Consider the following 13,572-nt stretch of genomic DNA (forward strand, 5'->3'; position numbering starts at 1 on the left):
ATGTTTAAATTGACTTTATGAGGCCATCATTCAACGTGCATACAAACACTACACAAAACTATTTGAGCCCCCCGCCCCTGCAGCAGACGAGTCGTTGCCTGCGTGATCTGATCTCGCCATGCATGAGTGAAGGCACGTCTCAAACAAATTAGTTTGGTTATAACCATCCACAAAAATACATAGATGTATGACGGCAAGTGCAGACACATTTTTCTTCAGCGCAAATAGAGACAAAACTGCAAACAAACTCCTACGCCTGAGTGGTGACAAGAGTCAATCAACATGAAGAGAGCAATGCTGTCCTCGTGTGGTCATGATCTTGCTTCAGTATTTTGTTTTTTATGGACATACATAGATGCTCACTACATGTTAATGTCACTCAATGACAAAAACACTTAATGTCCAAAATCTAAAATAGTGAGGCAATCATTTTTATATTTTCAAAGGTTAGCGTAGGCACGAGTAGAGAGTGCGTGTGTATTTTTGTGACGATGCATAATTTTTTTGTATCAAGCGGTGTCACAATTTTTTTACAGTTTCTTCAAGTAACGTCGGGTTTCTTTGTTTATTTCGTGGAACAGGAGACAAGAGGAAACGAATTCGTTGCTAACGCAGAAGTGTTAACTTTCCAAAATTGTCATGCGCGTTCCTGAATGTCCCACGTTCCGCGAAGGCCGCACGGCTGAGCAACATGACAGTCATGTGACGTTGAATCATGTGGCGCAGTCACTTCCTACCTAGCGATTCTACTCCAGACGCGCTTATCATGTCGTCCTGCTGAACACCCACCCACCGCTCGAGCATGTTTTTACCGAACCACGGCCGGCGTCGCCTACCCCACGGCGGCTTGCTTTGCTTGGTGGCGAGTGTGGGATGTTTGCTGGTCTTCTCCGGAGCGACGACGACTGCAGCGGCGGATGGGAAGGAGGAGGAGGCAAGCCTTTGGTACCAGGACCTCTGCAGGTAAACACACCTCGAGTCCAAACAAACAAAGAAAGAAACAAACAAAGAAAGAAAGAAACAAACAAACAAACAAACAACACAACACAACGGAGGCTTTCATTTCAGCCCGTGAAAAATAAAATCAATTTGAAATCGCCTAATCACACACACACCAGCGTGTCAGTTGGCTCACGTGATCGCATTCGATGGTTGTGGGTTAGCTAAAAGAGCGTGCTAGCAGCTAACCGGTCAACAACAGGCACTGTACTGTACTGTACAATCTCTCCTCCCACTAGCATCGAGTAGCTGCTAACGTGTTGCAAAGTGAGCAAATATTGACGCGGCAGCGAACTAACACTCCGTCGTATCGTTAAACGAAGACTTTTTGATGACGTTTAACTTTGGAGACAAGTAGATAATTGCATTCTACTTCCCCCAATTTAATTAACGTTCCACAAATCTCTGTGGCATGCTATGATACATAGAAAAGCATTAAGTCTCAAGATTGATATGTGGCAGAAGGAAGGAACACGTCTTTATTCCATGGCTGTCTGCCAATAACTGTGGCTAGATAACAGTCACCAAAGATATGTTGACATTACAAAGGGACAAACACATCACCCCACCCCTAACTGTAGGCCTGTTGGGTGAAAGGGCTGGTACTGAGGTCCGATTTTTCTGCCTTTGTCTCATAGCTACAAATGGGAGGCGATTGACCTGGACAACAAAATAAGCTACACGCTCAAGCTGTGCGACTCGTCCCCGTCCACCCCCTGCGGTGACGGCACCGCTGTCTGCGCCCGCGACCTGACCAGCGATATTTACCAATCTGTCGGTGAGTCACTCGTGTACTTCTGTCCCGTCCTGTGTGTTTCTCCCAAGTCTGCCTCATTGAACAAAGTTACTGTGTTGATTGATTGCTTTATGCAAGCGGTTCCATGACCGCCATGACCCGTTACAAGATGTTTTACAGCTATTTTAGTTGAGCAACAATAACCAATGTTAAAGAATAACCTGTGTGGCCGTGTCAGCCAAAAGCAAGCACAGTTATCTTGCTCTTGAAGGGAATATGCGTCTATCTAACAGTAAAGTTTAATTTGTTGACATTTCAATCGTCCCGATGCCTTGAAATAGTTCATTAATAATTTCAGTGTAACATAAATGAAGTTGTCACTGAGGATTGGCTTTCTTTCGGTAGCTGCCAAGTCACAAGTGAGTGGTGGGGTTACCATAGCAGAACTTTTCCCACTGCTGTTTATTTATATCGACGTCAAACATGGCAACTGTGACAAATGATTTTCTCAAAGGGCAGAGGCTCAGCTGGGGTGAATATTTATTTTTCAAAGCATGCCGTGTTTTTCTAGACCCACTCAGAATCACACGCATCTTTTTTTTCCCTCGTCGTGCAGGTGAGCTGACCCTGCGGAATCTGTCCGGAACCGTCCTTGCTTACAACAGTAAGGTTAAATGTGCAGGAAATGACAACTTCATCCAAACCACCATCGGCTTCCAGTGTGGCAAAACCATGGTGAGCTCAGACAAGCATCGGCTGACACAGAATTCGATATGCTCAGACAGGAGCTGCGTAGTGGCGGTGCCTACAGGATCTCAGGTCCAATTTTAATGACATTTCAAAAAGACAAACATTCCCACTGACACACTCCAACGTCTTGACACAAAACGAATATCATAATATAACGTTTACAGAGAGGCTACATCTGGCTTAAATTGTTCTGAAGCCTGGCTGCAATGAGAGTCAACAATTGCAACAGCGGCAACCACACTTCGCACGTGCGCAATCGCTTTTTTGAGAGTCTGCGGCTCAACGGTGTCCCTCACTTCCTGTCACCTCCTGCCAAACAAACCTACGTCACCCTCTCTTGTCACGCTTGCAGAAGCAGATGGTCTGTCACGGTGCTTTGCAACAGCATAAGACTGACAAATGCGATTAAAAACACTAACAAGAAGCAGCTGACTAGGATGGAAACATATAGAAAGAAAGTCTTGTAGTGCTGAGGAAAATGTGATTTTTTTTGTTTTTTTATAATATTAGGTTTTACATTAGGCGTGGTTCATTTTTGGTCAGTCACCACATGTTTGCATATTATCCAATTTGCACTTGTGTTAATTGTTGTGGCCCACAGGGTACTCCGGAATTTGTGGCCGTTTCTCAGTGTATGCATTACTTTGAGTGGAGGACCTACGTGGCCTGCAGCAGCGACAAATTCAAACCACACAAAGAGGTGCAAACACTTTTGATGAACCAAAAGATCTATAAATGATCAAATGTTGTCGGTAACCGAAATGTGCACGCGTGCGCAGGTGCCGTGCTTCGCCTTCGACTCCGACAGCAAGAAGCACGACCTCAACCCGCTCATCAAAGTGAGCGGCGGCGGCTACCTGGTCGACGACGGCGACGACAGCGTCGACTTCTACGTCAACATCTGCCGCAGCCTCAGTCAGTCGCCCGCAATGTCGGAATAGAGTTGTTTTCAGAACTAAAGCAGTGCGAACAACTTTCTGGTAACTGGGTCACATCTGTGTCCACCGACTTCATCTCTATTTCTTGGTTTAGGTCTCAAAAGCATACATTGCACTGTTGTTATTCCGAACCCAACTGTATCTACCTTGAGGTTCTCTCATATGAAGTGACATGTTCCTTCGCTTTGTCAGGTGGCGGAGAAACACATTGTCCGGAAGGTTCTGCCGCCTGCCTGGTTACCAAGAACGTGGCCCACAACATGGGCTCCCCCGCCAAGCCCTTAGAGCTCCTCTCAAACGACAGGTAGCCTCGAGGTCCACGTGAGATTGCAAAATCTTATTTAAAGCAACAAAAAAAAACCTACAAAAAAATAAATTCTCAAACACTCTTAAGACTGAGCCTGCAGTACAACCTGAGTGCCAGCACGACTCCCCCGGTCTTCTGTAACGGACACTCTCCCGCCGTCACCATCACCTTCATCTGTCCATCAAGCCGACGTTCGGTAGGTCACACTCGTGTTCCCATTGGGTGCGAGCTGCGAATGACTCTGGTGTCGAACGCCCTTCTGCTCACAGGGCAGCACCCCTAAAATGACGGCGGAGGCCAACTGCCGCTACGAGGTGGAATGGGAGACCGAGTACGCCTGCCACAGGGATTATTTGGAGAGTGACACGTGCAAACTCAGCAGCCAGCAGCATGACATCTCGGTCGACTTGACCCCGCTCACCTTGACCTGTAAGTTAGCTACTCAAAATAATTGATCACATCGATTAAATGCCCTGCAAAGAAGACTTAACCCGTGTTTGCGTCTAGCTGCGGACCATCCCTACTATGCCCATTCCTCAAACAGCGATGGGACTGAAAGCTACATTTATTACCTGAACGTGTGCGGGAAAGTGCCCTCGGACGAATGCAGCAGCCTGGGGGACTATGTTTCCTCCTGCCAAGTGAAGAAGACAGGCGATGGCAAAAAAGTGGCCGGCAGATACCAGAACCAGACACTGCGGTAATTTCTTTCATTCGCGCAGAAATTGTCATCTGTAAAAGAAAAAATTAAATAAATGAATACGCCTGCCACATCTTTCAGTTACTCAGATGGCGATCTGACACTTATCTACCCTGACGGTGCCAAGTGCTCCACCGGCTTCCAGAGGATGACCATCATCAACTTTGAGTGCAACAAGAACGCAAGTAAGAGGCGTCAGCCCGACGTCAGCCGCAGCAAGGTGGCCAAGTCTGATTTAGTGTTTGCTATTTTTTGCTTAGCCAATGGTGGTGTGGGGACCCCAGTGTTTGTCGGAGAGACAGACTGCACGTACTACTTTAACTGGCAGACCGCGTACGCCTGCGTCAAGGAGAAGGAGGATCTTCTGTGTCGGGTTGATGATGGCAGCAAGCATTATGATCTTTCGCCCCTCACTCGCTTGCCTGGTGAGTGTGGAAGATCCAATTCATGTCTCCCCCCCTTGTAGAACATATCCGTGTCTATTTAACTTTTGTTTCAGGGTCAGAGTCGAACGGGAACTGGGAGGTGGTGGATCCAGAATCCTCCGAGTCAGACTTAAAGCGCTTTTACCTCAACGTTTGCCACAAAGTGGTCCAGGCGGGAGGAGCTACCGGCTGCCCGGAGAGTGCCGCCATTTGTGCCGAGGGTAAGGAGAGATACGGCGAGGTCACTGTGAATTGACACATAACGACAGCCACAAGTGGAGGATGTCCAGTGGCATTCATTCTAAGGTCGCGATTTTGCGTTTCAGACAAAGAGCAGAAGATGATCAGCCTGGGAAGCTTCCTCTTGCCCCCCCGCAAGACTGAGAAGGGAAACGACATCCGACTGGTGTACACCGATGGAGACTTTTGCAGCAAAACCACGAGGATTCAAACCATCCTGACGCTCAAGTGCAAACCAGGTGATCATTTTATGCGATTTTAATCTAATCTGTAAAGCAAAATGGTGTCGGAATTATTGTTAGCAAGTTTTGGATCCCTCGCAGGAGATCTGGAGAGCGCGCCCGTCCTCCGCAGCGTCTCATCAGATCGCTGCATGTACGAGCTGGAGTGGTACACTGCGGCCGCGTGCGTCCTCTCCAAGACCCAAGGGGACAACTGCAAGGTGGAGGACCTGCAGGCCGGTATGTCGCTTGCGATACCGTCAAGAACTCTGTTTTGGTCTGAGGAACGTAAGCGAGCGGTTCTACTCCCCAGGCTTCTCCTTCGACTTGTCGCCGCTCACCAAGGCTAATGGCGGCTATTACAACTTGACCAACGACAACTACGACTACTACATCAACGTGTGCGGCCCGGTCACGGTCGCCAACTGTCCCGAAAAGGCCGGCGCATGCCAGGAAGAAACAAGGTACAGCAAACCACTGTTTGTCAACATCTACAAATGATCAAGTTATGTTTTCCTTTTCCTCGGCTCTCTATGTGACTATGGATGTTTTTTTTCCCTGTCATTGTAGTAGTTGGAGTCTGGGCCAGGCCAACTCGCGGCTGTCCTACTACGACGGCCTGATCCAATTGTCCTACAGCAACGGCTCGCAGTATAACAACCAGCAACACACGCTCCGATCAACTCTCATCTCCTTCCTATGTGACCCTGAAGCCGGTGCCGGAAAACCAGAATTCCAGGTGGACCTCCTGTCGCTTTTCTGTTCTGTACAAATGTTTTGACTTTTAGCTCCTCTAATGCTCTTCACTGGGCACAGGTGGAAGACAAGTACACGTATAACTTTCACTGGTACACATCGTATGCGTGTCCCGAAAGACCTCACGAGTGTCTGGTGACTGACCCCAAAACTTTGGACCAGTATGACCTGTCCAGGTAGGACACTCAGTAAATATTTGATTTTGCTCACTGTATGGCATTGATGCATACCCTAGTCCAGTGCTTCTCAATAATTCTCTGTGATGCCCCCCCTAAGGAGAAGAAAACATTTCGCGCCCCCCCCATGTTATTAACATTAAAGAAAACAAAATATAAATAAAAAAGAAAGATCCAATTACAATAAAGAATAACTATTAATAACATTGTTTTTTTAGTCTATAACAGAACAGATTAAATTGATTGATTGATTGAAACCTTTATTGTCCCCTCTGGGGAAAATCAGTTGTCAAACAGCTCATGACGTTTAAAAAGAGGAAGGCAAACAGAAAAACAGAGTTCACAATGCAATAAATATAAACACATTGCTGGTCCAATAAATATGCAGTGCAAGCTGGTAGTTTGCTAAAGTGCATCATGTGCAGATAAAAAGTCCCAAGTCTCTAGCTCCAGGTCTCTCCATGCCTGCGGGCCTGGTTGTAGAGTCGGAGTGAAGCTGGAATAAACGACTGTCCAAATCTCTTTGTGCTCTGACGGGGGAGGACAAATCTGTCGCTGAATTTGCTCCTCATCCCCGTCAGCTCGATGTGCAGTGGATGGCAGGGATTGGCCAACATGGCCACCAGTTTTTTCCCCATCCTCTGTTCAACCACCACCTCCAGGCTGTCCAACCCGGTCCCCACCACAGAGCTGGCCTTCTTCACCAGCTTGTTCAGCCTGGTAGCATCCCTGGCACGTGCATCACTTTGCCTGAAATTAAAAATAAATTATAATTATTCAAACTATAAACATTCTTGACCAACTGCCATTTTATGCTGGAAAAATAAAATAATAATAAACATACATAATATTAAATTAAATAACAGCAATAAATAATATTCAATTCAAAGTAATCAGCAACATTAACTCAGGAGCACAATATATAAAACATTTTAACCTACAAAACAAAAATGAATAAAACAATTTGTGCTCAAAATGAGGCAGCATGACGGAGACCATATCCACGGCTGCAGGTAGTATCAGCTCTTCTGCAATGGTGTGGTTTTTTCTTGCACTGAGCAATTTGGTACGCTGCTTTCTTTACAGGACTGTCTCAGAAAATTAGAATATTGTGATAAAGTTCTTTATTTTCTGTAATGCAATTAAAAAAAAAAAAAAGTCATACATTCTGGAGTCATTACAAATCAACTGAAATATTGCAAGCCTTTTATTATTTTAATATTGCTGAATATGGCATATAGTTTAAGAAAACTCAAATATCCTATCTCAAAATATTAGAATATTTCCTCAGACCAAGTAAAAAAAAAAAGATTTATAACTGCAAAACAAAATCAAACATTTGAAAATGTCCATTAATGCACTCAGTACTTGGTTGGGAGCCTTTTGCATGAATTACTGCAACCAATGCGGCGTGGTATGGAGGCAATCAGCCTGTGGCATTGCTGAGGTGATATGGAGGCCCAGGATCCTTCAATAGCAGCCTTTAGCTCATTTGCGTTGTTGGGTCTGGTGTCTTTCAGCTCCTTCTTCACAATACCCCACAAATTCTCTATGGGGTTCAGGTCAGCCTTCCAGCCTTTCTCCAAAAATACGTACAAAACTTGCTTTTGTCTGAAAAGAGGACTTTGGACCACTCTGGAACTGTCCAGTGCTTCTTTTCCATGGCCCAAGTCAGACGCTTCTTCCGTTGTCTTGAGTTCAGAAGTGGCTTGACCATGGGAATAAGGCTATTGTAGCCCATTTCCCGGACACGTCTGAACAGTGGCTTTTGATACCTGGACTCCAGCTTCAGCCCACTGTCTTTGAAGCGCCCACAAATTCTGGAAGCGGCTCTTCTTCACAATGCTGTTAAGGCTGCGGTCATCTCTCTTGGTTGTGCAGCGTTTCCTGCCACATTTTCCTCTTCCAACAGACTTTTTGTGGATGTGCTTTGAAACTGCACTCTGTGAACAGCTTGCTCTTTGAGAAATTTCTTTTTGTGTCTTACCCTCCTGATGGAGGGTGTCAATGGTAGTCCTCTGGACAGCAGTCAGATCAGCAGTCTTCCCCATACTTGTGATTTAGTTTTCTGAACCAAGCTGCGTGTTTTTCAAGGCTCAGGAAACCCTTGCAGGTGTTTCAAGTTAATTAGACGATTCAAGTGATTAGTTGAATACCCTACTAGTATACTTTTTCAAGATATTCTAATATTTTGAGATAGGATATTTGAGTTTTCTTAAGCTGTATGCCATAATCAGCAATATTAAAATAAAAAGGCTTGCAATATTTCAGTTGATTTGTAATGAATCCAGAATGTATGACATTTTTGGTTTTTTAATTGCATTATATATTCTAATTTTCTGAGACAGTCCTGTATATGCTTACAGTGCTTGCCGATTGACTGAAGTAGCATTCACAAAGTGGGATGATTGTTGGCAATATTCAGCTCGTTTTCGCTGAAAACCCTCAAGCATCTTATCAGCGTGATTGGGGTACAATGACTTTATAAGTGCCGCCTTAATTTATTTGGCTTCATACTGTCCGCTGCCAACATTGTAAGGCACAGTAAACACACCGGTCTTTCCTCGTCTCCCAGTCGCACTGAAGCCGAGCGCTACGTACGCTTTGTCATATTTCCTTGTCTTAACTTTCGTGTGACTCTCAATTCTCTTATCTCCGTCTCTCTCCGCCGTTCTTTTCAACCCTGTTCAATATTTTTCCATGGTGCACTTTTTATCGCCTGCTCTGTGCTGTGTGTGCGTATGTTCCGTGCGCTCTACACTAGAGCGACTACTCTTTGCGCACACTCTTACAGTGATACCGCCACTCCCACCTACTGCAGTGGATGTCTAATTACCCTTTAATCTAGTACAGCCAAAAGAAAAGCATGTTCCCTGGTGTCACACGCGCCCCCCTTGGTATCGCACCGCGCGCCCCACTATTTGAGAAGCACTCCCCTAGTCCGACATCTTCGTCCTGTCTGCAGCTTGTCTTACCCCACGTCCGGCAGCAACTGGCAGGCCATGGACCTGTCCGACACCGGCAACCTGCGCAAGTACTACATCAACATCTGTCGGCCCATCAACGCCGTCATGGGCTGCGACCGCCACGCGTCCGTCTGCCAGATGAAGTACACAACCACGCAGGTTCGTAATTCTCGCTACCACTTTTTGCATAAGCTACGTATCAAAAAAGTCAATTGTGTCTTATCCCTCCCACCCGTCCTTCAGGGCTTCCCACAAGAAGTGGTGTCCGTGAGTAACATGGGCATCTCCAAGCGCGGCCCCGTCATCGAAAGCCGCGACCGGCTGCTGCTGGAGTTCACGGACGGCGACCCCTGCGAGTCAGACGGCTTGAAGCTGACGTACACCACCCGAATCCACCTGGTGTGCACCAGGGGAATGCTGGTCGGTGGAAACACTTTGGGTGGGCGAGGCCTAGCCTTCTCCATGTCACTTTCTTATTGTTGCTGTTGGCCTTCATCTTCACACAGTCAATGGGTCCGCGATTCCTCATATACCAGAACTGCACTGCCAACTTCATCTGGGAGACCAGGGCAGCATGTGCCATCACCACGACCAAGAACAACGTAAGTCATTTTATCGAGGTTTTATTTGAATTCGTAAATCGCTCAGCTTCATCTGTGCTCCATATGTGCTTCCATCTCAGAGCTGTGCCGTGATAGATCCCGACACCGGCTTGGAGTTCAATCTGCAGCCGCTTGCTTCCAAGACTGGATACAAGACCAACGCCAATGGAAAAGACTTCTTAGTAAGATGGATGTTGGGATCAGCAGCAAGGATTAAGATTGCATTCAGAGCACAAAATAAGCAGACTAAGCTTTGTGTGTAAAATAATTCAATCTATTCTCACCATGAGAAGGTCAACATTTGTCCTGCCTCGCAGGTGAACATCTGCTCAGACCTGGCAGAGTGCGGCGCGGGAATGGCGGGCTGTGAGCTGGAAGACGGGCATCCCATCAGCCCGGTGGGGGTGGAGAAAACCCTGCAGTACTCCACCGATGGCCTCCTCAAACTGACATACAAGGGACCCCGTGACGATTCTACAGGTTTGGAGAATGAACTGACCCCTCCTTTTCTTGAACCTGTTTTTGGTTTGAAACTCTGTTTTCTTTCCAGCAACGCGGGACACCTTCACCATTAACTTTGTGTGTGATCCAAACGCGCACCCTGGTTCATTGAAGCTGCTCCGCGAGGACTTGAACACCCTGCCCAGTCACGTGGTCCATGACGTCCTCTTTGAGTTCTCCACCGCGCTAGCCTGCGTCCCCGCGCCGGTGGACTGTCGCGTCATCGGTATTGGCAGGACGTCGCAAGATTCAGCCGCCTCCTTAGGTGTAACGCGCGTTTATGTGGGTTACAGATTCCCGTGGTAACGAGTATGACCTGAGTCATCTGGTTCGAGGTGGAGACAACAGTCCCTGGGTTGCTATAGACACCGACGCGGTGAAGTCACGCAGCTTTTACATCAATGTCTGCAGACCTCTCCCCTCTCTGAATGACTGTCCTGGTCAGTGAGCGATGCCTCTCACTTAATTCAGCCCCATCAGTACTTGTACGGCGTTAGAGATTTATTAACCGCAAAATGCATCTATGTCCCCCTCCAGTGGGTCCGTTGGGTGCTTGCGCCGTCATTGATGGAGCCGGTTACAGCCTGGGTCTGGTCCAGGCTAGCCCGCAAGTGGCGGATGACGGCTCCATCAGCATCTTGTACCACAACGGGGACCTGTGCGGCGCCACGTCTCGCTACTCCACACGCATCATCTTACTCTGTGACGACAGCCCAGTGAGTAATCTGTAACCTTCTTACTTGGCAGGGCTCTGCGGCTGGGTGAGAGATGCTCAGTGTATGTGTGTTTGTATTTCCAGGGCTCCCCCATGTTTGACCGGCAGGACGGTTGCGAGTACGTCTTCATCTGGCGTACATCCGAAGCTTGTCCCATCAGGAAGTCCCAAGGTAGAGTCGCCACACTGAGGGATGCACCTGACTGCTAGAAGTGGTTTTACATGGCTGTTTGCCCGCCGGTCCCCTCAGGTAACGAGTGCCGTGTCAGCGACCCGAGAAGCGGATTCGAGTTCGACCTGAGCTCCCTGAAAGGCAAAGATTACCCAGTGAGGAGTGACAAGTACATCTACCACTTGTCCGTATGCGGCGGGCTGCAGAGGGGCGTCTGCACCAATAAAGAAACAGGCAGCGACGCCGTCTCCTCGTGCCAGGTGGACGGAAACAAACACAGCATAGCAGGTGGCAAACTGCATAAAAAACCATCCCCAGTTTGTGCTCTGCCTTGGATTCTTTGTTGGTATGCGCTTGTGTGCATTACAGGAATGGCGAACCAGCTTCTGAGCTTCGTGGGGGATCAGCTGATCTTGAACTACACCAGCGGAGAGACGTGTCACAAAATCTACCAGCGATCCACAGAGATCTACTTCTCCTGCCACCCCGACATGCACCCTGTAAGCTTAACACTTAGATTGTCACTTTTCTATGCACTTTTTACATTTTATGAACTAACCTTGACAGAGGGCAAAAATCTCCCAAGTTGTTGACTGCACTTCTCTCTTCTCCCACAAGGGTGTGCCAGAATTCATCAAGGAGACTCCTGAGTGCACCTATTTGTTCAATTGGCGCACGTCACTGGCATGCCTTCCTGTTAAAACAACCAGCTGCTCATACCAGTAAGCATGTTGTGTGTTGTGACTCATCTAAGAGTATCCCCAAAGTGAGAGTGAATTTTATGCATTGGGTAATTACGTTTGCTGTTCTTGTGACTAGTGATGGTGCGGGCCACTCATATGACCTCTCACCTCTGGCCATGGAGGCCCAAAACTGGGAGGCGGCGGCTTCAACGGGCGACACCAGCAAGCGATTTTACATCAACATCTGCAGGTCGCTGGTGCCACAGGGAGGTGCGTCTGTTGACAGCAATGGCGTCCTGCTTGTCTATCAAAGTATTTCCCAACTTTTAAATTAAAAGACGCTCTTCTGGTTTTGCGGCAGGTTCGTGGAAGTGTCCCTCCGGCAGTGCAGCCTGCATGAAGGCTGGAGAGGAATACGTGAGCTTGGGTCAAGTGACGAGCGGCCTCACGTGGGACACCAACGTGCTGAAGTTGCAGTACAGCGGCGGCCAGGCCTGTCCCGACAGTGTCCGCAACAGGACCACCATCATACGCTTCAAGTGTGATAAAGACCAAGTCGTAAGTTACCGATGTCACGGTCATCTTTTATTTTATTTTTTTAACCCACGTCGCACATTTTTGTCCCCTCTCAGGACTCTCGTCCAAACCTCATTTCCGCCATCGAGGACTGTTTGTACACTTTCATGTGGTTCACGGCTGCTGCGTGCCCACTAAACAGCAGCCAGCATGACGGCTGCAGAGTCGCCAACCCAGCTACAGGTCTAATATTTTTAATTTATTTTTACAGTACACCCACGTGTTGCATTGCATCGTAAAAAATACCTCATTTGACCCACCCCTGATATTTAGTTTTTATTTATTTTTTTATTCAACCTTTCCCTCCTGCAGGTCATTTGTTCGACCTGAACAGCCTCAGACGGGACGGTGGTTACACGGTGTACGACCACAACGTGCCCAGCAGGATGTTCCGTGTCAACATCTGCGCAGACATGAACAACGCCGGCTGTAGCCCAGGAACCGGTATGTCACGATTTTCTTGACTTAAAATTCTGTCCTGGGGAGGTTGCATTCAAGTGCTGCGTTGTCCCAGCGGTGTGCATTAAAGACGTCAACACTGGGCTGAGCGGCGGCCAGACCAGCGGGAAGCTCTCGTACAAGGATCGCGTGGTGGAGCTGATGTACCAGGGAGGAAGTCCATGCGCCGCCGACCCCGCCCTCAAGCACAGCACCATCATCCACTTCATCTGCCGGTATGGTGTCCGGCCCCTTCAACGCCATCTGCTCGGAGCTGGAGCGCCAACATTAAAGTTATCTTGTGCGTTTCATAGACCTGCCAGTATGAGCTCAACCCTTTCGGAACCCGTCCTCATTGACTCCAATGCAGAGACATGCACGCACTTGTTTGCCTTCCATACTCACCTGGTGTGCGAGCAGCCTGTGAGTATGTTAGTGTGTGTACGGTAGATAGTTAAGTTGAACAATTTGTGGAATTTATAGTTTATAGTCCCCAGATAAGATGACAGCCAAAACAAGTGTCTTTGTCTTCCTTCCAGGTCACATGTTCCGTCCAGAACGGCTCCACCACGATTGATCTGACTCCTCTGATTCACTTCACCGGATACTACACCGCCACAGGTTGGCTTGCGCACGGACATGACTATCAAACAGCATCACGTCATTCATAT

General features: G+C 47.7%; 1 protein-coding gene across 2 annotated transcripts in view; it reads left to right on the forward strand.

The window, feature by feature from the left end:
* Nucleotides 1–707: 707 nt before the first annotated feature.
* igf2r (insulin-like growth factor 2 receptor) overlaps nt 708–13,572 on the forward strand; it is a 38,199-nt gene continuing 25,334 nt past the window's right edge. For both annotated transcript variants that reach the window (XM_037244743.1, XM_037244742.1), the window contains exons 1-36: nt 708–963; nt 1,638–1,777; nt 2,352–2,470; nt 3,087–3,185; nt 3,265–3,400; nt 3,616–3,727; nt 3,818–3,926; nt 4,000–4,159; nt 4,238–4,430; nt 4,512–4,615; nt 4,691–4,855; nt 4,930–5,076; nt 5,182–5,334; nt 5,419–5,556; nt 5,630–5,780; nt 5,887–6,055; nt 6,133–6,248; nt 9,214–9,373; nt 9,458–9,634; nt 9,721–9,816; nt 9,897–9,998; nt 10,134–10,296; nt 10,367–10,543; nt 10,611–10,757; nt 10,855–11,033; nt 11,117–11,204; nt 11,283–11,492; nt 11,574–11,704; nt 11,823–11,926; nt 12,024–12,157; nt 12,249–12,445; nt 12,520–12,646; nt 12,776–12,907; nt 12,978–13,137; nt 13,216–13,324; nt 13,441–13,522. In XM_037244743.1, the coding sequence (XP_037100638.1) occupies nt 803–963; nt 1,638–1,777; nt 2,352–2,470; nt 3,087–3,185; nt 3,265–3,400; nt 3,616–3,727; nt 3,818–3,926; nt 4,000–4,159; nt 4,238–4,430; nt 4,512–4,615; nt 4,691–4,855; nt 4,930–5,076; nt 5,182–5,334; nt 5,419–5,556; nt 5,630–5,780; nt 5,887–6,055; nt 6,133–6,248; nt 9,214–9,373; nt 9,458–9,634; nt 9,721–9,816; nt 9,897–9,998; nt 10,134–10,296; nt 10,367–10,543; nt 10,611–10,757; nt 10,855–11,033; nt 11,117–11,204; nt 11,283–11,492; nt 11,574–11,704; nt 11,823–11,926; nt 12,024–12,157; nt 12,249–12,445; nt 12,520–12,646; nt 12,776–12,907; nt 12,978–13,137; nt 13,216–13,324; nt 13,441–13,522 (5,047 nt within the window). In that variant the 5' untranslated portion in view covers nt 708–802. The remainder of the gene's footprint in view (nt 964–1,637; nt 1,778–2,351; nt 2,471–3,086; nt 3,186–3,264; nt 3,401–3,615; nt 3,728–3,817; nt 3,927–3,999; nt 4,160–4,237; nt 4,431–4,511; nt 4,616–4,690; nt 4,856–4,929; nt 5,077–5,181; nt 5,335–5,418; nt 5,557–5,629; nt 5,781–5,886; nt 6,056–6,132; nt 6,249–9,213; nt 9,374–9,457; nt 9,635–9,720; nt 9,817–9,896; nt 9,999–10,133; nt 10,297–10,366; nt 10,544–10,610; nt 10,758–10,854; nt 11,034–11,116; nt 11,205–11,282; nt 11,493–11,573; nt 11,705–11,822; nt 11,927–12,023; nt 12,158–12,248; nt 12,446–12,519; nt 12,647–12,775; nt 12,908–12,977; nt 13,138–13,215; nt 13,325–13,440; nt 13,523–13,572) is intronic.

Source organism: Syngnathus acus, chromosome 24 (genome assembly GCF_901709675.1).
Source record: "Syngnathus acus chromosome 24, fSynAcu1.2, whole genome shotgun sequence".
Taxonomy (NCBI): domain Eukaryota; kingdom Metazoa; phylum Chordata; class Actinopteri; order Syngnathiformes; family Syngnathidae; genus Syngnathus; species Syngnathus acus.